General features: G+C 37.0%; 2 protein-coding genes across 3 annotated transcripts in view; one reads left to right on the top strand and one right to left on the bottom strand.

The window, feature by feature from the left end:
• PACRG (parkin coregulated) overlaps positions 1 to 23,064 on the bottom strand; it is a 510,247-nt gene extending 487,183 nt beyond the window's left edge. Inside the window, exon 1 of the mRNA XM_045500232.1 lies at positions 22,575 to 23,064. Coding sequence (XP_045356188.1) covers positions 22,575 to 22,730 — 156 coding nt within the window. The 5' untranslated portion in view covers positions 22,731 to 23,064. The remainder of the gene's footprint in view (positions 1 to 22,574) is intronic.
• Positions 23,065 to 23,197: 133 nt separating this feature from the next.
• PRKN (parkin RBR E3 ubiquitin protein ligase) overlaps positions 23,198 to 25,503 on the top strand; it is a 1,352,534-nt gene continuing 1,350,228 nt past the window's right edge. For both annotated transcript variants that reach the window (XM_045500229.1, XM_045500228.1), the window contains exon 1: positions 23,198 to 23,332. In XM_045500229.1, coding sequence (XP_045356185.1) covers positions 23,326 to 23,332 — 7 coding nt within the window. In that variant the 5' untranslated portion in view covers positions 23,198 to 23,325. The remainder of the gene's footprint in view (positions 23,333 to 25,503) is intronic.

Genomic DNA, 25,503 nt, shown 5'->3' with positions numbered 1-25,503 from the left:
TAATATCGCTTGTGTGTGTGTGTGTGTGTGTGTGTGTGTGTGTGTGTGTGTGTAAAACAGACCTTCACCTCTTGCTCTTTATTACCAGATGCTAAAAATTCTTTCTTCAACTGATTTTTTTGCATTTATTTTATGTCTTCATGATCAGCAGTTAAAACGTTTCAGATGATTGGCTTCTAGATAAATAGTATTTTACTGTACTTCATGTTTTCTCCTATGAGGTGCCTTGTAAGTATGAATAAAATGGAAACTGATTTCATTTTGTGTAACAAAAAAAGTTCAATGTGGAAACAAATTAAATATTTAACAAAGGTAGTTGTTACAAAAATCAATCTAGAGGATTAATACTGACCACAAAGCAGTATTCGGAAAAGAAGCATTTTAGGGTTGGAGTGTGAACATTTTATCAACGTACTGTTCAGGCTGATAGGCATTTAGCATGGCAGACAATTATGATAACAGTACTTGTGCATTTTGTCTTCAACGAGCAACACACTTTTCCAGTTTCCACAGCAACCCAATCAATCTCTGATTACAAATGCAAGCAGAGCAATTTAGGTCCAGACTAGGGAAAATGAAGAGTATATCTGTAGATTTAGAGAAAATTTGAAATTAGCCTATATCACTGATCTGAGAGACTCTATTTGATAGTCACAATTAAGATAAAGACTAAAAACTTAGAAGAAAAATTTCTAACCGAAGGTAAACCACATTTTATAGCAAACTTTTTTTTTTAAGTATGTTTTGCAAGGATACAAAAGGTTTCAGGATTGCTGCTGGATGAATAAATAATATCATTTAATTATAGCAGCTGAACTGAATTGAAGAAACAAGTGACATTTACACCCCAGTGTCTAAATGACTAATGGGAACATGAATTATCTCCATAATCTCTACGTGTTCGGATTAATGCATTTAGTTGCCAAAATGCAATCTAAAATACTTAGACATGAAATTTTCCTTCTCAGATGTTTATTATTTACTTAAAACATAAGTATCATTCTCATTAAGCATCATGGAAAACAGAAATACCTACATGGTTAGATGTAACACTATTTTAAAGTGCTTCCTTCAAAAGTAAAAACACAAAATCATTTAAAAAATTGCTTGAATCATACGTATCACCCTAAATAACATGAAGTGTTTGGCTTGAAAACACGTTTCACCAGTCTAAAAACTTTAGGAGAAGCATTTTTCCTTATTGAATTAAGTACATTTGTAAAACAAGGTAAAGGCCAATGAAGTGATTAGGCAAAAGGGAAACAGTGCCTTAGTGAGTCGTAAGCATTAATGTGCCTTCCTGAGCACATAACTCACTACCGCAAGGGGCTGACGCATCAAGGAGATTAGAATCCTATAAAACCCTTAAAGGTCTGGTTTATAGGACAGACCAATTACATGTTAGCAGATTTGTGAAAAATACAAAACCACTGTCTCATGAGCACTTACTACGTTTGACTTCCATGTTGCTGAACATGTGCCTATGAGTCACTGTAATATTTCATTTAATCTCCATGAAGACCTTTTGAAGCTGTACTTTTTCCATCTGCTGATGATGCATTTGACGCTTTGCAAGTTTAAACCCAATGGTATACACTGGCAAGGACTATACGAAGATAACAATGTCAATTGACCAACCATCTATAGCATTTAACATATGAGGAGCATTACAGACACCATATGAAAGATTTTCCGAAACTTTTACTCCATTTTTTGAAGACAGATAATCTAGTTACAAATGGCCAGACTAGCTTTCCAAAAACAAGACTGCATTATCATGTACTCAGGTCAACTCATTTGATCACCAGTAAAGATCTGTTGATTTTTTTTTTTAAGCACTGGGAACACATACACAGTCTACCTTATGATACCAGAATAATTTTAACGAGTAAAGTGATAGTGCGAATGTCAGAGAAATAATTTTTCTAAATGCTATAAAAATTTTTATTGGTTCATTATTCTAGTTTAATGTACTATTGCTCAAATTTTCAAAATTCACAGACTAAATTGCATATATGCATTTGGGTCAACATGAAAGCTAGCTCCTGGCCCTAGGCTGAAATAAATTTACGGTTCCTTATAAAATGTGAAGGATTCCTAAGATACCTCTGAAAGAAAATAAATGAAGGCAACATAAAATCGAGTTTTATGGACAAGAAACAAATAAATCTCAACAAATGAAGCAAAATGTTAAAGTACTAACTAGCACAGTTTTTAATAAGAAATTCTAAACATTAATATACGGTGTGTAGCCTACAATGGAAAAAATGAATGCAGACATAAATATATTTAATGGAGAAAACTATGCTGTTTTCATAATCTAATCAGTAATACTTCAATTACGCTCATATAATAACTGTATATTTAATACCATATAAAATCAATGATGGATGCTTTCAGATTACAGTAATGGTGCTGTAGACAGTGATCGTTTATACTTATTAAAATAAGAACAATGATTTTTTTTTCTTTTATTCTAATGTATTATAGGCACACGAGATCAACCCACATGTAACAAACAGGACATATTCTGACATCTTTTGAATATATCAGAGATGACAAGGATGAACTTGTCATTGCCATTAATAACTTCGAACCAGCTGGGGGTAGAGCTGACATGATGGGGCTTTAATTCTCTCAGCCTCTTCCCAGTTGTTGCAACTAGCCCATCTCATAGGTATTTAACCAAGAGAGATAAACTTAAAATCCATACACAGACTTGTATACCAATGTTCATAGCAGCTGTTTTTAACAGCCACAAACTGGAAACAACCTTTATAAATGTCTACCAACAGTGAATGGTCAAACACTCATGCTACATTCATACAAGTAGATTATTTCTAGCAATAAAAAAGGAATGAAGTATCGATAGAAGCAACAACAGGGATGTATCTCAAAATAATTATGCGGAGTGAAAAAAAAACAAGAAAAAATGGAATACGGTCTGTGTAATTCCATTTATATAAAAATCTAGAAAATGCAAACTCATCTGTAGTGATGGAAAGCAGGTCACTGGTTGACTAGAGATAAGGGGAGAAGTGTGAGAGGGATTATAAAGAGGCACAAAGAAATGTGGAAACATCGCATATGTTCACTATTTTGATTGTTGTGATGGCTTTACAGCTGTATGTGTATGTCGAAACTTATCCAGTTCTATACTTTAATATAGGTAGTTTACTGTTGGTACCTCAGTGAAGCTCATTAAAAAAAAATAGTAATAGAAGCATATGATTTACAGATTTAAAATAAGAAATAGTTACAAGTGGTACAACTGAAAGAACGTGGGTTTAGGGGGTGGGGAACAGCTACAGGATGGATTCTGATAAGCCTGATAAGCCAGTCTCTACAACTTCATCTATTAACCTGTGCACTTATCACACTGACCCTTTGAAAAGCCACAGATGGTAGAAAGGAGGTGATATGGCTCTTCCATGATAAACTGCATATACGTTCTGAGTTCATTTTCCAATATTTTAATAAATTACAGCGGCTTTGCTCCAATCCATTTTCTTTAAAGACAAATATCACTTATTTGTGGGTGACTGAACAGGGACACAGGTGGGATCTATTACAAAATAGAGTAACGTTAACAAGTTGAACTAATTATTTTACAGAACAGTCAGTTAAAACAAGTCCAACTTGTCAACAGAAGCCTGGCAGTGGATAATAATTTATTAGGCTATTTAACATCCTCTCTCCAGAATGCTCCCCACCCTTCCCAGAGGGTGATATTAGCCTGTGCTTCTCCTAAGAGGAGACTAAGGGTTTTAAATATCTTTTTGGCTAACGATCAGCCTTCTATGTCCCTCCAAGCCCCTGCCTCTTGTTACCAATCTTTTTGACTGGAACTCAGTTCACTTTGGGACCATAGGTTTAGATGCAAGTGTTTGCCTCTACTGTGTCTCAGGTCTCTTACCTCAAGCCTTATCCGGCTCAGTTGGTTGATTTTGTGTTTGCCAGCATTAGCTCTGGATAAACCTGGTGTTTGTACTATGTAAGTCATTGGAAGTATTTCAGTCTTATCCAATAGGCCCCATACACTGGTGGTGATTCATTCTTTGAGATCCTCCTAATCTAAAACACGGTTCCTACGGTTCTTATCCTAGTATCAAATGTTCACAAGTTTTAAATCAATCCAATTATCTTTGACTTACATAAATAGAAGGACAAATGTGATATACAGAAGGATCTTCCATTCCCTAAGGAAGTTGTTAATCAATCACCTATACTTTTCTCGATGTGATGAATTGAAAGAAATGTGTAACAGGTGTAGATGGACACTCATGGTTGAATGAATTACTTTTAAAAATAAGTCAGAATTAAACAATCAAGAAATACAACTGAGCATCTCCAATGTCTAGAACACTGTGCAGAGTTGAGGGGCCCAGGGACAAAGAATTTTATGACATTGGCCATTTATACTTCACACTTTATATTATAAAAGCTATATTTGATGAACTTGTAAAATATTTTCATTATTTACTCCTAATAGTGACAGAAGATAATTTTGATTATGTAAATCACCATGAATGTGTGTATAATCTAGTGTATTCATGAGTAAATAAAATGTATCATTTATTCATGAAATTTCATAGGAACATAAAGCATACACAAAGGCATGCCTCATTATTACTTAAAATTACTAGTATTTATTTCATACAATTGTTGTTTCAATAATCATTATATAAATTCTAAAACATATTTAAATATAATTCTTTAAATCAAAACTTTTTTATGGTCATGTGAAAGCATTTAAGTATGTCATCTGCTTCATCTTGAAATAAAGTTATAGTTTTATCATGTAAAATAACTCTTTTTAATACAAAGCACAGTAGATTCGATAAAGGATTTACTGTTTGTCTCTGGGAGTTTTATTCATGGCTACTTTAATTTAGGATAGATAATCTGTGAAATATATTTCTCCATGGATTCTTATCTAAGTAAAACCCAGAAAAAGAAGGTAGTTACCCATGCTTTATCTTTTACTCATTATTTTATTTGGAATTTTTTATATTTTTTCTAGTCTTACTTTCTCTAACCTATGCTACATTGATGACTTTAACTTGGATTGGTTTTGGAGGATAATTCCAAAGTATAAATTATTATTGATACAGCACAATTACTCTTTATAACGTAATAAATTCACATGCTTTTTCCTAAATGGCAGTGACTTTAGCAAGTAATACAAATCATAGAAAATGATATCTTAATTTTTTTTTAGTCTATGACTCTTACATGTATATGGGAATCTTAAAAATAATCTCTCTGTGAACATAACACTTCTTCTCTACCACAGACGAACAGAATTACCTTACAGATGCTTTAGAGTTTCAATTTTTGGGTGCTAAATATTAAATCTAAACTCTTCTTGCCTTATTTTTTAGCTCTTACAAAATCAGTGGTCACTCTATGTATTATACCTTGGCGTGCTTCTCACCAAGACTAGATCACTGTCTGATCAATGATGTGTCTGCACAACCCCCAAAAGTGGCAGCAGATGAATTTTTTTTAAGAGAGAGAGAGTGCAAGAGAGCAAGAAATTGTGTGGAAGGGGCAGAGAGGGAGAGCAAGAGAATCCCGAGCAGGCTCCACATGGTCAGCACAGAGCCCGACAAAGGGCTCAAACTCACAAACCCTGAGATCATGAACTGAGCCAAAGTTGGATGCTTAACCAACTGAGCCACCCAGGTGCCCCTTTAAGTCAGTTCTTAATAAACAGAAGCAAAATCAATAGGTATTCCTGAATTCTCTTTCAAAAGTTTCATTTTAAGGGCATGGAATATGAAATATAAGCATTGAAAATATAAATATGTTTTTTTTTCTGGAAAATAAAATAATTGAACTACCACAGACAGGTTCTAGAATTCTGGGTCCTATAAGTAAGTTTGAGTAAAGATTATTAGCTATCATTAGGCCATTTTCAGAACTCCTAAAACAGGAATTTGGTAAGTCCCCTGATAAGGTTAAAGAGAAGAAAAAGACTACATCACGATGTAATCTTCCCACTGTTTTGTAGTTCTTGTTTGTAACTTGTATTCTTTTGCATTTTTCTCCTTACTTATAAAAATCACAAGAGCCATGAATATTTAATAAGTAGATTTTTAGAAATTAGTTGTGTTTTTATTTTACTTTATTTTTTAAAATGTTTTATTTATTCTTGAGAGAGAGAGAGAGACAGAGAGAGAGAGACAGAGCATGAGCGAGGGAGGGACAGATAGAGAGAGGGACACAGAATCTGAAGCAGACTCCAGGCTCTGAGCTGTCAACACAGAGCCTGACACGGGGCTTGAATTCACAAGCCGTGAGATTATGACCTGAGTCAAAGTCAGATGCTCAACCGACTGAGCCACCCAGGTGCCCCAATTAGTTGTGTTTTTAAATCTTCCATTTAGATAAACTAGGAGAAATTACTGTTTTATGGACTATTAAATATGGATATAGAAAAAAGACTAGAGGAAATGCCAAACCTTATCTGCCTACTCCAGATTTGCTTAAGAGAGAGTTAATGACTATTATTCATGATTATTAAATAGTAAAAAATATCTTTACGCAGATGGTTTCTGTAATAATTTGCAACTAAAATAAGTTATCTGCAATTAACAATCCAGAATAGCTATGGACAAAAAAAAAAAGGCTATTTTCAAATTTCCAAAGAACATTTCTAGAAAATGATCCTACTCTAGACCAAAAAGATAATTTTAATAAATTCTAAGCAACTAAAACTATAGAAACCAAATTACATAGCCATCAAGCAACAAACTTACTAATAAAAAAGAAATCATTATCAAAACATGATCATAAAGCCCCTACCAATGGGAAAAAAAAAAGAATTCCTTAGAAATAACAATCATATGAAAGTAAAAACAAAATACAATTACATACCTTTTAATAATAAGAACAATAATGTCTATTAAAAATTAAGGTATTGGGGCACCTGGGTGGCTCAGTCGGTTGGGCATCCAACTTCGGCTCGGGTCATGATCACATGGTCCGTGAGTTCCAGCCCCACGTTGGGCTCTGTGCTGACAGATGATAGCCTGCAGCCTGCTTCAGATTCTGTGTCTCCCTCTCTCCCTGCCCCTCCCCCACTCATGCTCTGTCTCTGTCTCAAAACTAAGAACATAAACATTAAAAAATAAAATGAATAAATAAAAATAAGGGTATTAAAAAGAAAGACATTTATTAAAAAGAAAGTCAATTATTCTAACAAAACCTCAGTAAAAAAAAAATACTAAGGGGGAATAGGAGAAAAGATAATATGTAAGAGGAGAAATAAGCCTATTATCAAAACCAGAAGAATTCATGTATAAATTTAGGAGATAGTATATGAAGACAGAAACAAAAAGCCAAACAAATCTTAAGTAAATCAAATCAAAACAATTAATAAAGTAGCAATGAAAATAAATGGCATATTATATTAACTAATATATATTATATATCAATATATATTTTATATAACATATATAAGATATTATACATAACATATAATCTATATTAATATATAATTATATATTAATATATTAATCAATATATATTAATTATCATGTTATGTTGGTATCAATTAATATATTGATATATATTAATTAATTTAATTAATATTTAAATTAATATTTAAAACACATTAACAATGTATGTATGATATGACTCCAATTTGACACAAAAAGGATGTTGACATGCTTTTTTTTTTAATGTTTATTTTTGAGAGAGACAGAGACAGAATGCGAGTGGGTTAGGGGCAGAGAGAGAGGGAAACACAGAATCTGAAGCAGGCTCCAGGCTCTGAGCTGTCAGCACAGAGCCCGACACAGGGCTCGAACCCACGAGCCATGAGACCATGACCTAAGCTGAAGTCAGACGCTCAACCTACTGAGCCACCCAGGCGCCCCTCGACATACTTTTTAAGAATAATTCAAGAGTGATTAACTCTAGTGAAAGGGATTTTATATTTATTTTCCTTTTCTTTTTATAAATATTTTCTTAAAACTCTACATAAGAATTTTTCCCTTTTGTAATTGAAGTAATTGTTCAGAAACATATTGTTAAAAGAAAGGCATTAAATCTAATTATTTTTTGTAGAATGCAAGTGTGGTACACATATTTGGTTTTCTTCCTAAAGGAAAATTCTAGTTTTCTTTTAGTTTATAGAAACACCATTTTGTTCTAGCAGCAAAGAATTGCAGGAAGATGGGCCCCTTCTTCAGTCCCAAAAGATGAGCCAAACTCAGCAATACCACCTCCCCACTTGTTATGGTCTGAATATCTGTGTCCCTCAAAATATGCATGTTGAAGCCCTAACCCCAAGGTGATAGTTTTTGGAGATCAGGCCTTTGGGAGGTAATTAGGGAAGATGAGATCATGAGGGTAGGTAGGGCCTATGGGATGGAATTAGCAGTTTAAAAAAATGTAAAAAAAAATTAAGTTCATTTATTTTTGAGAGAAAGAGACAGAGTGTGAACAGGAGAGGGGCAGAGAGAGAGGGAGACACAGAATCGGAAGCAGGCTCCAGGCTCTGAGCTGTCAGCACAGAGCCCGACACCGGGCTCAAACCCACACAAGTAGTAAGATCATGGCCTGAGCTGAAGTCAGACACTTAACAGACTGAGCCAACCAGGCACCCCTAAAAAAATTTTTTTAATGTTTATTTTTGAGAGAGAGAGACAAAGAGCGCACAAGTGAGGGTAGGGTCAGAGAGAGAGGGAGACACAGAATCTGATGCAGGCTCCAGGCCCTGAGCTGTCAGCACAGAGCCCCGTGGGGGGCTCGAACTCATGAACTGAGAGATCATGACCTGAGCTGAAGTTGGACACTCAACCAACTGAGCCACCCAGGCACCATGGAATTAGCAGTTTTCAATGAAAAGTAAGAGTCTCTATGTGCTTGCACTGAGTAAGGAAAGGACATAAGGACACAGCCATGAGTCACACTATCTGCAACCAGGAAGGAAGCCCTCCCCGGGAATTGAATTGGCCAGCACCTTGATCTTGGACTTCCAAGCCTCCAGAACTAGGAGAAACAAATTGTGTTGTTTAAGCCACCCAGTCTGTGGTATTTTATCACAGCAGCCAGACCTAAGATGCCACCTTAACATTAATGCCTAGTTTGGGGTGATAAGATACAGGATTGTGGTGGGTCACTGGGAAAAACCTTGCTCCCTGATAAGCAAAAGAGATACCAATGACTAATATTCATTTTTAAAAGCTAAACACATCATGATTAAATCACATGCAAGAATGTAAGGATGATGTAATATTACAATATCATCTATGCATAAATTAACATTAAATTAACATTAAAATAGTTATAAAAACCCTTATGATCATTTCAAAGATACAGAAACTATCTTCGATAAATTTCAACAATTATATAAAAGAAAAACCCTTAGTAAATTAAGGATATATTGCTATTGTCCTCCAGTTATCCTATGCTTTCAATACAGTTCTAATCAAAATCCCAAAAAGATTTTCATGAAACTTGACAACTTATCCTAAAATCCCTATAGATGGTAAGAGACCAAGAATGTCAAAGAGGATGGTAACAAATTGGTGAAACTCACCTTACCAAATATCAAGATTTTTAAAGCTACAACAATTAAGACAGTATGATACTGGCTCAGAGATAGATAAATCGACCAATATGAAGGAATAGAGAGTCCACAGTTACTATTTATAAACAGGACTGAATGGATGGCTCTCCATTTGGAACAGACCAAATTAAAGCCTTAACTCTCATCTTAAAAAATGAATTAGTAGCACTCTCAACAATAGCCAAATTGTGGAAAGAGCCTAAATGTCCATCAACTGATGAATGGATAAAGAAATTGTGGTTAATATACACAATGGAATACTACATGGCAATGAGAAAGAATGAAATATGGCCTTTTGTGGCAACGTGGATGGAACTGGAGAGTGTGATGCTAAGTGAAATAAGCCATACAGAGAAAGACAGATACCATATGGTTTCACTCTTATGTGGATCTTGAGAAACTTAACAGAAACCCATGGGGGAGGGGAAGGAAAAAAAAAAAAAAGAGGTTAGAGTGGGAGAGAGCCAAAGCATAAGAGACTGTTAAAAACTGAGAACAAACTGAGGGTTGATGGGGGGTGGGAGGGAGAGGAGGGTGGGTGATGGGTATTGAGGAGGGCACCTTTTGGGATGAGCACTGGGTGTTGTATGGAAACCAATTTGACAATAAATTTCATATATTGGAAAAAAAATGAATTAGTGACTGAATAATTAATAATCTGTGGAATGTCATAAGAAGAAAACATGTTCAAGAAAACTTAACATATCAGGATGAAAAAAACATTTCTGAAACTAATCAGGAAATACACAAATCACAAAAAGAGATAACTAAAGAGATAACATAAAAAAAGATAACTATAATTGCTTAAAATTAAATTTAAAATTTCTATACATCAAAGAAAAAAAAAACTATGAAGACAAGTCACAAACTAGAAAATATCTTGAGTCCGTATCCAGAAAATATGCATATCCAGAGTATACAACTATAAAGAATACCTATGCAACAATAAGAAAAGGACAACCCAATAGAAAAAATGGGCAAACACTAGTAATAAACATAGCACAGAGGAAGAAACTTATCTGATTAAAAAACTATGGAAAAAAACTCATATGACTATAAGAGAAATGCAAAATTAAAACAAGGTATCATTTCATACCCTGAGGATTAGTACAATTTTGTCTGATACCACCGATGATGATTAGGATTTAGGAAACAAGAGTTCTCATTAGCTGCTGCTGACAGTATAAATATGCACATATTACTCTGGAAAGAAATTTGACAAACTCTACTAAAGTTGAAGCTACACCTCATTATTCAGCAATCCACCTCAGGTGAACTTTGACACAGGTGCATAATAAACTCTACAGAATGATGCAGTATTGAAATGTAGAAACCTAACAGTCCCTCAGTAAGAGAATGAATAAACACACTGGCTCATTCATGCAATGGGAATATGATACAGCAGGTAGGCAAATTTCCTCCAAGTGTTCCTGCTATCACAGGACATGCATTCCTGAAAATCTACCTGTTCTGCAAAAGCACTCATTAAAAATAACAAGGTGTATGGGAAAAATAATGTTTAAAAGCCCATAAAAACCTATGCAATTTTGTAACCAGAGCACTTAATAATCATTCTAATAAAAAGTTATCAGCACAGTTAATTCTTAACCTTTGGAAGTGAAATACTGCAGTAAATATACTGCTGTTCTTTTAAAGAAAATGATGACAGGAGATGTTGTAAGGATTTACAAAGTAGGGTAACACTCCAACACTTTTAAGAGCAAGTATTCAAGGGGAACAGGAGGAATGATACTTTCTGCATCACTTTGAATTACTCTGTTGATATGCTGTGTTCGGTTGTGCTAGTATACTTTTCACTCAGCTGATCTTACTTGGTGGCATAAAATTTTAACAACATGGGGCAAAAACGTATGAACCTCCTACTTACACTGATATCATTCCCCTATTTGTGAATTGAATATGAGCTAAAAGGCAGTGGAGAAACATGCCCTGTAACAGACTAGCCCAGGTATAAAGGTAACCTGAAGAACAATACCTAAATTTTAATTATATATATACACATACACATTTCCATAAAATGTATGGATGCATGTATATGCACTATATTATTTGGGAATGATATATATAAACTATAGGATCCCAGTTACTTCTGGGAATGGAAGAATAGAAGGATGGAAAAGGAAGGAGGAGGTAGCTCTTCTAGTAAGGATTTGTTTATTTTTCTATAAGATCAGAAATTTATTTAAAAGAATACAATGTTATAACAAAACACCATTATTTATTAAATCTAGATAAATATATGCCTATTTTATTTATTTTTAGAATGTTTATTTATGAAGGAGAGCAAGCAGAGGAGAGGCAGAAAGAGAGGGAGAGAGAGAATCCAAGCAGGCTCTGGGCTGTCAACACAGAGCCAGATATTGGGCTTGACCCCACTAACCATGAGGCCATGACCTGAGCTGAAACAAAGAATCAGATGCTTAACTGACTGAGCCACCCAGGTGTCCCAACATACCTATTTGATTATTTTCTATACTCAGTTTGCATAGTATTAAAATGTCCTCTGGAAGATTAAACTGGTATAAAGATAACAATTAAAATCAACATTCTGGATATGAATTAATGGGAGAGATCAGTATCAACAGTTTCTAAACATATTACCAAATTAAAATACTTAAAATTGTGTTACACTGGCTAAAAATTTCTCTAAAATATCTGGGTATTACGTATAATTACAAACAAACCAACCAACAAGAATAATGCAATCAGTGGGAAACAGAATATTGCTTAGCAAACGTCTTCAAAAAAAATTATATGGAAAATAGTTTTTTGAGATCTTTCCTTAATAGTATCCTCCCAAATGTTCTGAACCATTATTAAAGACTAATTAAATCAACCCCAGAAGAATAAGAAAAATTAAATCAGAATCTTGGAGGGTGAGGCTGAGGAATCAGTATTTTTTTTAAGTTCCCCCAGTGATTTCAATTTGCAACCTGAAAACTATGACATTAGATGTTTCCATCCATTTCTAATATGTATCATGAATGGGTTCCAGAGGTTTCACATATTCTTTTTTTTTTTTAACATTTATTCATTTTTGAGAGTGAGAGAAACAGAGCATGAGCAGGGGAGGGGCAGAGAGAGAGGGAGACAGAATCAGAAGCAGGTTCTAGGCTCCGAGCTGTCAGCACAGGGCCCGATGCGGGGCTCGAACTCACAGACTGCGAGATCATGACCTGAGCCAAAGTCGGACACTCAACCGACTGAGCCACCCCAGCACCCCTCACACATTCTTTTCAAATGTGCATGGAACAGTCTCCAGAACAAATTGCATGTTAGGCCACAATGCAGATCTCACTAAATTTAAGAAGACTGAAATTATATCAAGCATCTTTTCTGAACACAATGGTGTGAAACTAGAAATCAATTACAAGAAGAAAACTGGAAAACGCACACACACACTCACTCACCAACACATGAGGCTAACCACTATGTTGTTACGCAACCAATAGGTTAATGAAGAAATCAAAGATAACATCACAAAATACCCTGAGACAAATGGAAATGGAAACGCAATTTTCTAACATCTAGGAGATGCAGTGAAAACAGTTCTAAGAGGGAAGTTCATAGCAACACAGAACTAGTTCAAGAAAACAAGAAAAATAACAAATAACAACTTAACTTTTACACCCGAAGGAAACAGAAAAAGGACAAAGCCAGAAGTTAGTAGAAGAAAGGAAATAATAAAGATCAGAGTGGAAATGAATGAAGTAGACACTGAAAGGACAATAGAAAAAAGATCAATGAAACTAACAGCTGGTTCTTTGAAAAGATAAACAAAATTAATAAACCTCTAGCCAGACTCATCAATAAAAAAAGAGGACCCGAATAAAATCACGAATGAAAGACAAGTTACCATCGACACCATGAAACACAAAGGGATCAAAACAAATTGGAATTATATCAACAAACTGGAAAATCTAGAAGAAGTAGATAAATTTCTAGAAACACACTATCTTCCAAGACTGAATCACAAAGAAATAGAAAATATTAATAGACTGGGGCACCTGAGGGGCTCAGTAGGATAAGCATCTGACTTCAGCTCAGCTCATGATCTCATGGTTCATAGTTTCTAGCCCCACAAAGAGTTCTGTGCTGACAGCTCAGAGCCTGGAGCTGCTTCAGATTCTGTGTCTCCTTCTCTCTTTGCCCCTCCCCAATTTGCTCTCTGTCTCTGTCTCTCTCAAAATTAAATAAACATTGAAAAACATTTTAGAAAATATTGATAGACTGCAAGTAATACAATTGACTAATTAATTCAAAAACTCTCATAAATAAATAAATAAATAAATGTATGTATGTATGTATGTATGTATGTATGTCCAGGACCAGACAGCTTCAAGTGCCTGACTTCTGATTTCAGCTCAGGTCATGATCTCACAGTTTGTGACTTCAAGCCGCTCATCGGGCTCTACACTGACACTGTGGGGCTGCTTGGGATTGTCTCTCTCCTCCTCTCTCTGCCCCTCTACTGCTCATGCACATGTTCTCTCTCTCTCAAAAAGATAAATTAAACTTAAAAAAAATTCAGGAGAAAGGAATACTTCCAAACTCATTTTTACAAAACCAGCATAACTCTGACACCAAAACCAGAGAAAGACACCACAAAAAGAAAGACAATTTTAGGCTAATATATCCCTGGTGAATATAGATGCAAAAATCCTCAACAAAATACTAGCAAATGGAATGCAACAATGTGTTAAAAGGATTATATACCACAGTCAAGTGGGATTTATTCCAGCAGTGCATGGATGATTTAACATCCACAAATTAATCACCCTGAGAAACCACATTAACAAAACTAAGAACAAAAATCATGTCATCATCTCAATAGATTCAGAAAAAGAATTTGACAAAATTCAACATCCACCTATGATAAAAAAAAAACTCTCAACAAAGTAAGAAAAGAAGGAATGTACCCCAACATAATTAGAAGCCATATATATGACAAACCTACAGCTAACATCATATTCAATGGTGGAAGGCTGAAAGTTTTTCCTATAACATCACAAACAAGACAAAGATGTCGACTTTTTTTTTTTTCACCATTTTTAATATTGGAAGTCCTAGCCAGAGGAATTAGGCAAAAGAAAGAAATAAAAGACATCCAAATTGATAAGGAAAATGAAATTACAGATAACATGATACTATATATAGAAGATCCTAAAGACTCCACCAAATGATACTATATATAGAAGATCCTAAAGACTCCACCAAAAAACTATTAGAACTAATAAATGAATTCAATAAAGTTGCAAGATACAAAATTAACAGAAATCAGTCATATTTTTATACACTAAGAATAAGCCATCAAAAAGAGAAATTAACAGTCCCATGTACAGTTGCATCAAAAAGAATAAAATACCTAAGGGCATCTAGGTAGATCACTCGGTTGGGCTGTCAACTCTTGGTTTTGGTTCAAGCCCAAACTGTTTGTGGATTCAAGCCCCACGCTGGGCTCCATGCTGTTGGCACAGAGCCTGCTTGGGATTCTCTCTCATTCCCTCTCTCTCTGCCCCCCCCCCGCCCCCACCACACTCACTCTTTCTCTCAAAATGAATAAACTTTAAAAAAAATTAAAAAACCCTAGGGCGCCTGGGTGGCGCAGTCGGTTAAGCATCCGACTTCAGCCAGGTCACGATCTCGCGGTCCGTGAGTTCGAGTCCCGCGTCGGGCTCTGGGCTGATGGCTCAGAGCCTGGAGCCTGTTTCCGATTCTGTGTCTCCCTCTCTCTCTGCCCCTCCCCCGTTCATGCTCTGTCTCTCTCTGTCCCAAAAATAAATAAACGCTGAAAAAAAATTAAAAAAAAAAAACAAAACAAAACAAAAAAAACCCTTATGTATGCACTTCATTAAAAAAAAAAAAAAAAAGAATAAAATACCTAGGAATAAATTTAACCAAAAATGTGAAAGGCATATTCTTTGAAAACTATAAGACACTGATGAAAAAAAAAGTTGAAGATGACACAAATAAATGGAAAGATATACCACATTCATAAATTGGAACAATACTGTTAAAATGCCCACAGCACCCAAAGCAATCTATGGATAAGTGCAATCGTCCTCAAAACACCAATGGAAGTTTTTCACAAAAGTAGAAAAAAGAATCCAAAAAATTTGTATGAAACCACAAAACGTCACAAATAGCCAAAGTAATTGTGAGAAAGAACAAAGCAAGGGGTATCATGCTCCCTGATTTAAAATACCACAAAGCTACAGTAATCAGAACAGTATGCTAGTGGCTCAAACACACACACACACACACACACATCAATGGAACAGAATGGAAAGCCCAGAAATAAATGGACACACATATGGCCAAATAATCTATGAAAAAGAAGGCAAAGAGATACAATGGAGAAGATGTAGTCTTTTCAATAAATGGTCTGGGAAAACTGGATAGGTACATGCAAAAGAATGAAACTGGACCACTGTCTTATACCATATACAAAAATAAATTCGAAATGGATTAAGGACTTGAATGCGAGACCTGAAGCCATAAAACCACTAAAAGAAAACATAGACAGTAAGCTCTTTGACATAGGTTTTACCTATATTTGTTGGACCAGTCTTCTTAGGTATAGGCAACAAATGCTAAAATAAACAAATGGAATTGCATTAAACCAAGGAGCGTTTGGACAGCAAAGGAAACCATCAATAAAATGAAAAGGCAACCTATGAATTGGAGAAGATATTTGCAAACAATATATGAAATAAGGAGGGCTAATAGTCAAAATATATAAAGAACTTGAGCAGCTTCATATCAAAAACAATTAGAAAACCCAACTAGAAAATGGGCAGAGGACTTGAATGGACATATTTCCAAAGAAGACATATGGATGGCCAGCAGGAGCACTAAAAGCTGTTCAATGTTCTATGCTCAATATGTAATCATCAGGGCAATGCAAGTCGAAACCAGAATGAGATATCACTTCATAACACCTGTGAGATCAGCTCTTATTGAAAAGACAAAATATAAGAAGTGTAGGGAAGATCTGGAGAAAAGGAAACCCTCGTAAGTGTTGCTAGGAATGTAAGTTGGTGGAGCCACTATGGAAAACAATATGGAGATTTCTCAAAAAATTGAAATTAGAACTACCATATGATCCAGCAATTCCACTTCTAGGTATTCATCCAAAGAAAATTTAAAAAAATAATTTGAAGAGGTATAGATACCCATATGTTCATTGCAGCGTTATTTCCAATAGCCAAAATATGGACACAATTTGTGTCCATTGACAGAGCTCTGAGCTCTCAGAACAGAGCATGATGCAGAACTCAAACCCACAAACTGCAAGATCATAACCTGAGCTAAGGTCAGATCGACTGAGCCACCCAGGCTCCCCAAATATATATATGTATATGTGTACGTGTATATGTATACATACACATATACATATATACATATATGTGTGTGTCTCAAAAATGAATAAACATTAAAAGAATTTTTAAAAAGCGTAACAGTGCCAGATTACTTAGGATCTTACAAAAGGGGAAGAACTTCAACTTTCACTAGGAATGAGGAGATGTTGAAGTGTTTGAGATAAGAAATGCCATGATCTGGCTGAATTTTAAAGAGATCGTCTGAGTTCCTAAATCAGGGGAGGGTGGTTAAAAAGAAAAAGACATATAACAATTAGGGCAATAAGAAAGAGGCAGAAGATGAGACAAGAAGGGTAGACTTGCTTACCTTCATTCATCAGATACTTAGTGAGTACACTATTAGGTACTGGTTAGGATAAAAAAAATTAGTTAGCCATGGGTTCTTCCCTCAAGGGAAATTTACAGAAGACAAAACATGAGCCAAAAATAACCATCATACACAGTAGAAAACAATGAGCAAAGGATAATTTTCCATCTTGGTTGACAAAGAGGGAGAATTAGGAAGTCTTCTTGAAGCAGTTGGCATTTTAGCTGGCCACAAAAATAAAAGTTCCTTGACAGCATGGGTTCTGCCTTTTCTAGACTGCTCAACTGCCAGCACCTAAACAGCATTTGGCACAGCGATCAATAGATATTCGTTACATAATGTGTGAAGGAATGTGTGTGTGCCCGGGCGCGCGCAGATATGTAGGAAGGAGGGCATTTGAGCAGAGGGTACAAGATAAGTGAAATCGCAACAATGAAAGGTTTGTGTTCAATTTGGTGGAAGGAAATGAGAATAGAGGGAGATGAAAGTAAACCTTAGAATAGGTTACATCACAGAAGACCTTGCTGGTCTGGTGGAGGTGCCATGGTTTTCTCTGAGCAGCGATAAGAGGGGAACTTTACTGGGAAGATGAATGTCGTAATACTGATGGACGCTTGAGGCAAACAACCAAATGGTGGATGGAATCTAGAGACCAGTTTGGATGAATATTGTAAAAGCCCAGACAAAAGGTGATGAGGTCCCCTCATCATTAGTACTTCCACCGTGCTGAGCAACTATTTCTAAGCCTTACCACGGACGGACATGTATTTACATGTCCTGCAATTACTTTGCTTGTTTATTTCCTTTTCTTCACTAGCAACAGAGCATATTTACCACTGGTGGTGTACACTTTTTTTTTTTTTTAAGTTTATTTTGAGAGACAGAGAGAGAGAGGGAGGGGGAGAGACAGAGGGAGAGCGAGAATCCCAAGAGAGGGAGAGAGAGCCTGACACAGGACTCGAACCCACGAACCGTGAGATCATGACCTGAGCCAAGATCAAGAGGCAGACGCTGAACTGACTGAGCCACCCAGGCACCCTAAGGCGGTGGACACTTCTAATTACCACGCTCACTGCTACTATTCCTTTTTCCCCTTATTACAGTAATAAAATGCCTCAAGTTTCAGCTAGACATAGAGCTACCAGTCAGAGACTACAGTTCCCAGCCTCTCTTACAACTGGATATGGTCATAAAAGTAAGTTTTCGCAACCGATTTGAGAAGAAGTGACAAGTGTAACTTCTGGGACACACATTTCTGATGAAGCTGCTTGCTCTCCATTTCTTCCTGCCTCTTCTTACAGGTGCTCCCCCACCCCCCCTCACCATGCCTGAGGTAGGTGCTGGACATTATGCCCTTTTGTAGGTATATAGCTTTCTTAGCCCTTTTCCTGATGGAACGTGTGGGGGCCTGGGAGTTCCTGCAAGAGTCGGTTTTTCATAGGTTTTTGTAGAAAGGGAAAGTATAGGCCTATGACCAAATTCTGGCCAGTGGGATGTGAATGAAAGTGTGGTGTGGTGCCTGGGCCAGGCCTCCAAAAGGGAGCTTGCTGCTGCTGCTTCTTTCTTTCTTTTTGAGGGTAGGGATTTGACCCTGATGGTGGTGACCCCACCTTGACCGAGGACATCATCCGACAGGATACAAAGCCATATACAAGCAGTGCCCAACACACTTGGACCTTTCTATGCAATAGAAACAACTTCCATTTTAGTTAAACTATTGTTATTGGGTCTCTGTTAAAGCAGCCAAGTCAATACCTTAATATATAATGTATAAATGTTGACCATTACCACTATGTGTTGAATGAATATATGATTGGTAAGTATAAAAGTCTCTACATATGTAACATTAAAGAATTATTTCTCCCATTCCCCTAAGCTTTGAACATAAAACATATGCCTGTTGAAAAGGAAATCTACAGTATAAAGCTTAAGCTGAAGTCAATCTGTATCATCATAACTGGGGCCTACAGCCTAACTTGATTTATGATAAAGTGTATTAGCACAGAAGGCATCTATTGTCATTTGCGATTAAACCAATACAACACTGAACTACTGGTTTCTGGCTATAGACTCCAACATACCATGAAACAAGGCCTTTACAGGGAAAATGGAACATGAAATCTTCAAATTCTGTATTTCTTACCACTCTTTTTAGGCACACATAACAAGATGAATTTGATATTAGTCTCTGACTTCAGGAATTTTGTCATTGCTTGTTTTCAAACAGAATGCAATAATAATTTCAGGGAAGTAAAGGAAGAAGCTTATTTGACATTGGGTCTTAAAAACCTAGCCATTTATGCTTATTATTACTTTATAAATTTTTTATTCATATATATGTATATATACATATATATATATATATATATATAGAGAGAGAGAGAGAGAGAGAGAGAGAATATGACTGTTCAGATAGGGATTTCTGTTTGCACAGCCCATCTGATCAAATCAGTTTATGATCAAGTGTATATATTTATGCTACTAGAACATTCTCAAAGAAACACTGGGAATCTCCATAGACCTCTTTGGGGCGCAGTTGCATACATCTTTTGTGGAGGAGCACTGGAATGGTGACTCATTTAATTAGGAAGTTTCTGAAAGAGGCAATTGAAGGGAAGTCTCAATGCCAGAAAAACGATATAGGTGTCCACACTTGGACAGCAGTTGTAATCAAGAGAAGCTGGAGACTGGCATGTTATTTTCTGAATAGAAATAAACCTTAAGAAAGCGGGGGGGGGGGGGGGGGGGGGGGGGAGGGGGCGCCTGGGTGGCACAGTCGGTTAAGCGTCCGACTTCAGCTCAGGTCACGATCTCGCGGGACTTCAGCTCAGGTCACGATCTCGTGGTCTGGGAGTTCGAGCCCCGCGTCAGGCTCTGGGCTGATGGCTCAGAGCCTGGAGCCTGTTTCCGATTCTGTGTCTCCCTCTCTCTCTGCCCCTCCCCCATTCAAGCTCTGTCTCTCTCTGTCCCAAAAATAAATAAACGTTGAAAAAAAAAATCTTAAAAAGAGAGAGGGGTATTCTGACTTTTTAATGCCAAAAGGTTCACATTGCTGAAGACAGAAATGGTGAAAGGTAAATATTGGAGATAAAAATGAAAAGTTTCACTTCCTATACCCCTGAAGTTATTTTTGTATAAATGGTATCTTTCTTTTATCAAGCCTTTATTATTGTGTGGTAGTTTTCTTCGGAGGACGAAGGACAGAGACTTTGTTTTGCTGATCCCAAATGTTCCTAGCTTAGCAAAAAAAAAAACAAAAAAACAAAAAAACAAAAAAACAAAAAAGGAAAAGAGATGGAGTTTTTGGTTGAATGAATGAATATGTGGATAATATCTGCATTTATGAATTGTAATTTCTCACTAAATAAAGTGAAAGAAAGAATGACACATCCTGTTCTGAGGCTCTTAATGGAAATACAGATATAACACTAAGAGATTTTCTCTAAAAATGCAAAATCAGAGGATATTTAACTCATGTAGGTTGTTTATAAAGAAGGCTTCTTCATAATCAATTTTTTCTTGCTATTTTAGTTTTATAAGCATATTTACTATATTGGGCAATACTGAAATACTTAATTTTCCAGGAACTATGACTTTAGGTATAAGGCTATGCTAAAAAATAAACATGATTATAAATAAAAATTTAGAAAAAAAAGAGAAAATGACCAATTTTTTATGTGTCTGTGAAAAAATATAACATTGAAAAAAATGACCGAGGCGCCTGGGTGGCTCAGTCGGTTGAGCGTCAGACTTTGGCTTAGGTCATGATCTCATGGTTCTTGGGTTTGAGCCCCACATCGGGCTCTGTGCTGACAGCTCAGAGCCTGGAGCCTGCTTCTGATTCTGTCTGTCTCTCTCTCTCTCTCTGACCCTCCCTTGCTCATGCTCTGTCTCTCTCTGTCTCTCAAAAATAATTTTTTTTTTAAAATGTAAAAAAAAAAATTAAAAAAAAGAAAAAATGACCAAGATTATAATTACAAATACTGTGTAGAAGAAAAAACAATTAATTAGCTTGAATGGTGATCGTATTCTATATTGCTGATAAATGAATCATCTGGACTCCCATGACCACCTATTCATGGGAAAAACATGTAAAAAAGATTGCAGGTTACAACAAGCAGGGATTGAATCTACTTTCATGAATTTTACCTGTTGTAAATCAAGTGACACACATTCCAATAAGCTAAATATCATTTTGTGTACTAATATGGCAATCTGACCTAGGGATCTAGAGGTAATCTGTTTCGTTCATGTATTTTAAGGATGCAGTTTAGGAATAAGGTATTAGGTTTCCAACATTTGTATAAAAGAGATAATGTGATACTGGAAAACAACACTATTCATTTAACATAGTGAGCTGCTATACAATAAGTCAGATGCTCCCAGAGTGTAAATTATACAAATTTGAAAGCTGCATTTATTATTAATATCTCATTCCTAGACAGGGGCTTGCTTAGTCTGTCAGTAGTAAAACCTGGCTTAGCATACCAAATTTAAAGCTGCTTAACAAGTATGAAAGTTTTTTTAAAACCTTTCATGCATGTAGCTAATTCACTTGTGTGCATTTTAAACCCTTTCTTTCCCCTAATAGTATTGAGAATATTTTTACTATAGCAATTATAGAAATTAAATATGAATTGTCGTAATAGAAATACTTGAACTGAAGCTTGGATTGTTTAAATTTATCATTTAAAAGGTCTATCTGGAAATAGACTTCATATTAAATTGCCTATCAGTGCTCTTACAGGCTGAAATTATTTTGTAAGAAAGAGGGTTGTTAAAGTAAATGTATGGATATTCTAAAACTTCTTAGGTTGAATTGATGAGATTTCTTACTGTAGATGATTTAATGAGTTTATGTTTCTGGGTGCACGTCAGCACATGTCACATTTTGCAAGACTTTATGATTTCTAAGAACTCGCCTTCTATAAGGTCCTTTGCTGAGGAGTGGGGCTAGATTAGGAATCAAAGAGGGAAAGAGGGTCTTTTTTTTTTTTCTTTCCGTGTAAATAGTTTAAGAGTAATTTTGGATGGTCTAGAAACCATGAGTTATTAGGCAGGTGCTTATCAATGAGTATAGTACCTCACTTGCCCGAGATCCTTTCTGACGACCTAGCCTGGACCTGCACACTCTGGTGGGCACCATCTGCAGAGTAATTGCCATTTTTGCCAAAGACCACCCAGGACAGAGATTCAGAATCCATCACAGGGCCGGCCAGCATCTATAATCTGGTGTCCCCTGATTCGGAGCGAGTGCATTCAATGCAAGAAGATCACTTACGACTGAGTTTTTCATCATGGCTTTGACTGTGAAGCCCTCAGAAACCAGGGAGTGAGGCTGGTGCACCGGGAGCGGCTGTTGTGCCAGCAGCTTGGTCCTCTTCGGCATCTTGTCTGGGCATTTGTTTAAGCTCAGGGTCTCTTTTTCTGCCACCATCTTCCTAGAAAATGTCTTGTTCTCATAAAACGTGTAGTAAAAGAAGCAGTGGGTTTTACGGATGTGAGAAGGAGTTCGGGGAAAAAAAAATGTAAAAAGGCGCGATACTGGTAGAAATTCAACCCCTCGTAGCGCCCAGGTTGATCCAGATGTTTGGCAGCTCCTAGGTGAAGGGAGTTGAGGGGAGGGGAGGGGCGGGAAGAGCGAAGGACCGCGGCAAAAGCTGCAACAAGCTTCCAAAGGTAAGCCTCCCGGTTGCTAAGCGACGCGTCAACACTAAGGCCGAATGGCCCAGTTCCCCCGTGACGTACGTTTCCTGGGCCTGAATCCCGAATGGCGGCGGAAGGCCGGCGGCGGACTGCGGCCGGCGGCCGGAGGGAGAGGGGCGGGGTGAGGAGAAACTACGCGGTAAAACTACGACTCCCAGAAGGCCCCTGGTGCGCGCCGTCGGCGCGTGCGCATTCCGAAGGCCGGGCACAGGGGAGGCAAGGGCCGGAAGACTTACCCCCGGAGCCACACTGGTGGGAGGCACAGGCGGGTGCCGGTGTGCGCGGAGGCTCCTGCGTGCCTAGCAGTCTCCACCTGCCCAGTGACCATGATAGGTACGTGGGTGCCTGCCAGGTACAGCCTCTCTGCGCCGCCCCGCCGGGCCTCGGCGGACGGGGACCTCTAGGGTGTCCGCCGGCGTCAACTGTCAGTGGCAGGGCGGCAGTGTCCGCCCCTGCTCAGCCCGCGCGGCGGGCTTCCCGGTGCCCGCCGAGGACCAGGAGAATAAGTGTGTGTGTTCTAAGCCCCCACCCCGCCCGTGGTTTGACAGGCTTCCCGCTGGAGACAACTTCTCCGGGGACCCTGGTGTGCGCCTCTGCACCTCCCAAGGTGAAGGCTGGGTCGCGCGTTCCCACCGCGAGCGCACTGCCCTGCCAGACCTGTGGGGGTCGGTGTGCGGACTCCTCTCGTGCGCCCGGCGTATCCGTCCCTCCTGGCGCCTTGGTAGCTGTCTTCCAGTTAGGAACAGATTGGGACCCACCGTCTGTAGGACTTTCTATGGGGAAACCCTAGCGAAACATTAAACTCTAGGCTCAAAAGAAATCCCTGCGGATGGATTTAAACGTCTTGCTCCCTCCGGTCTTTCCTTTTAAATCTCTCATTGTAGGTCTGAGATGAAAGAATTAAGAGTAAACAATAACAAGGATTAATTCTTTTCAGAATGAATTCTTATTACTCAACACAAAATGACCTAGGTGCATTTCGGTGATTAAAGCTTTGGAAATGGTTCTTCTGTTTTTAAACACTGTGATGTATAAGGTTAGCAAAGTTTCTCCCTTACAGGGTTGTTAAGCCAAAGTTGTGGGTTTTGGGTTTGGGGGTTTTGTTTTTGGTTTTTTTTTTTTTTTTTTTTTTTTTAGCGGTAATCTCTGAAATTAGAGTTAATGCACAGTATGATTAGATACCGTTGTTATTTGGGGATTTGTTATGACAGAGACTTGCTCTAGATTGTGTATGGAAGATTTGGTGAGCCTCTTTGGGGATTATTTTTGATGGGCGCCACTTACAAAATACTTTTGAGTACGACGAGTACATCTGAAGTCAAAAGTGGTCTGTCGAGAAAGATGAGAAGTGGATTTTTAAAATATGTAAGTTTGTATGCACTGATAAGCTCGTCTGAAGTCTTTTATTTAGGAAATTAATGTTAAAATGTAAAACATTCTACTTGCTGGGAGAACCATGCCAGTTAACTGACACTGTCTTTGCTGCAATGATAAAACCTAAGGATGCTGTCCAATTTTTCTTACTTTTCGAGCACGTATGACTTCTGATGAATGACTTTTGAAAGTCATCCAATTAAGACATTTTTCTTAGAAATTTTTCATACAAAATTTTATGGACCTTTTTTTGAGCCTTTTTAGGTGACTGCTACATAAAATCTACTTGTAAACACAACTCTGAACTGATTCAGAAAACCAAGTAGAAGAAAATTTTCAAAATCCATCCTGTCAGCATTTTACAGGGGGAAAAGTCTATATTTTGAAGATAACTGTACAAATCTTATTTTAATTCAATTTAATCTAGTGCATGGATACTTTGAAAAGAAACAAATTTATAGTAAAGCAATATAAAGACAAGAACTTAAGATCTAAACATCATTACTTAAATCCAAATTATTATCTAATAAATGGCTATATAAAAACTTTGTTAGGATGAGCTATGTTTAGGCGGTTTAGTTTATTTGGGATCCAGGGACACAGAAGGAAAGAGTATGATCTTTGTATTTGATGATTAGACAGTTATTAGTAACTTGTAATTACATGGAGAATATAAGGTGGATTTTAGAAGATGCTTTTCTCATACTCCAGATACTGTTTTTCATAGTGCAAACAAATATGTATCACAACATAAATAGTGAAATCCCTGCCCCCTCCCAAGAAAAGTCCCTCACATGTAAAAACCATGTGGACAATATGCAGTAAATTATTTTATACAATTAGTTGCATTGCTTAATTCGGTCAGTGGGCACATTTTAATAAAAATCTTAATTGCCAATTTTGGATTTGGTTGTGTTGGAGTATCGAAGGTAAGTGAAAGTGGAGGCAATTGAAAATATATCATGGAGTAATGGGTTTCCTGTTTCTGTGACCAAACTTTGGAACCAGGAAAGGTATTAGAGCCTTTTATACCCAGTGATAAGCTGGAGATCAAAATATACATCAATATATTTCTGGGATTGTTTTTTTCTGTTAAAGACATTGTGGTACTCACAACTTGCCCCTTTCGT

Source organism: Leopardus geoffroyi, chromosome B2 (assembly GCF_018350155.1).
Source record: "Leopardus geoffroyi isolate Oge1 chromosome B2, O.geoffroyi_Oge1_pat1.0, whole genome shotgun sequence".
In the NCBI taxonomy this organism is placed as follows: domain Eukaryota; kingdom Metazoa; phylum Chordata; class Mammalia; order Carnivora; family Felidae; genus Leopardus; species Leopardus geoffroyi.
This window is presented reverse-complemented; position numbering and strand designations above follow the sequence as displayed.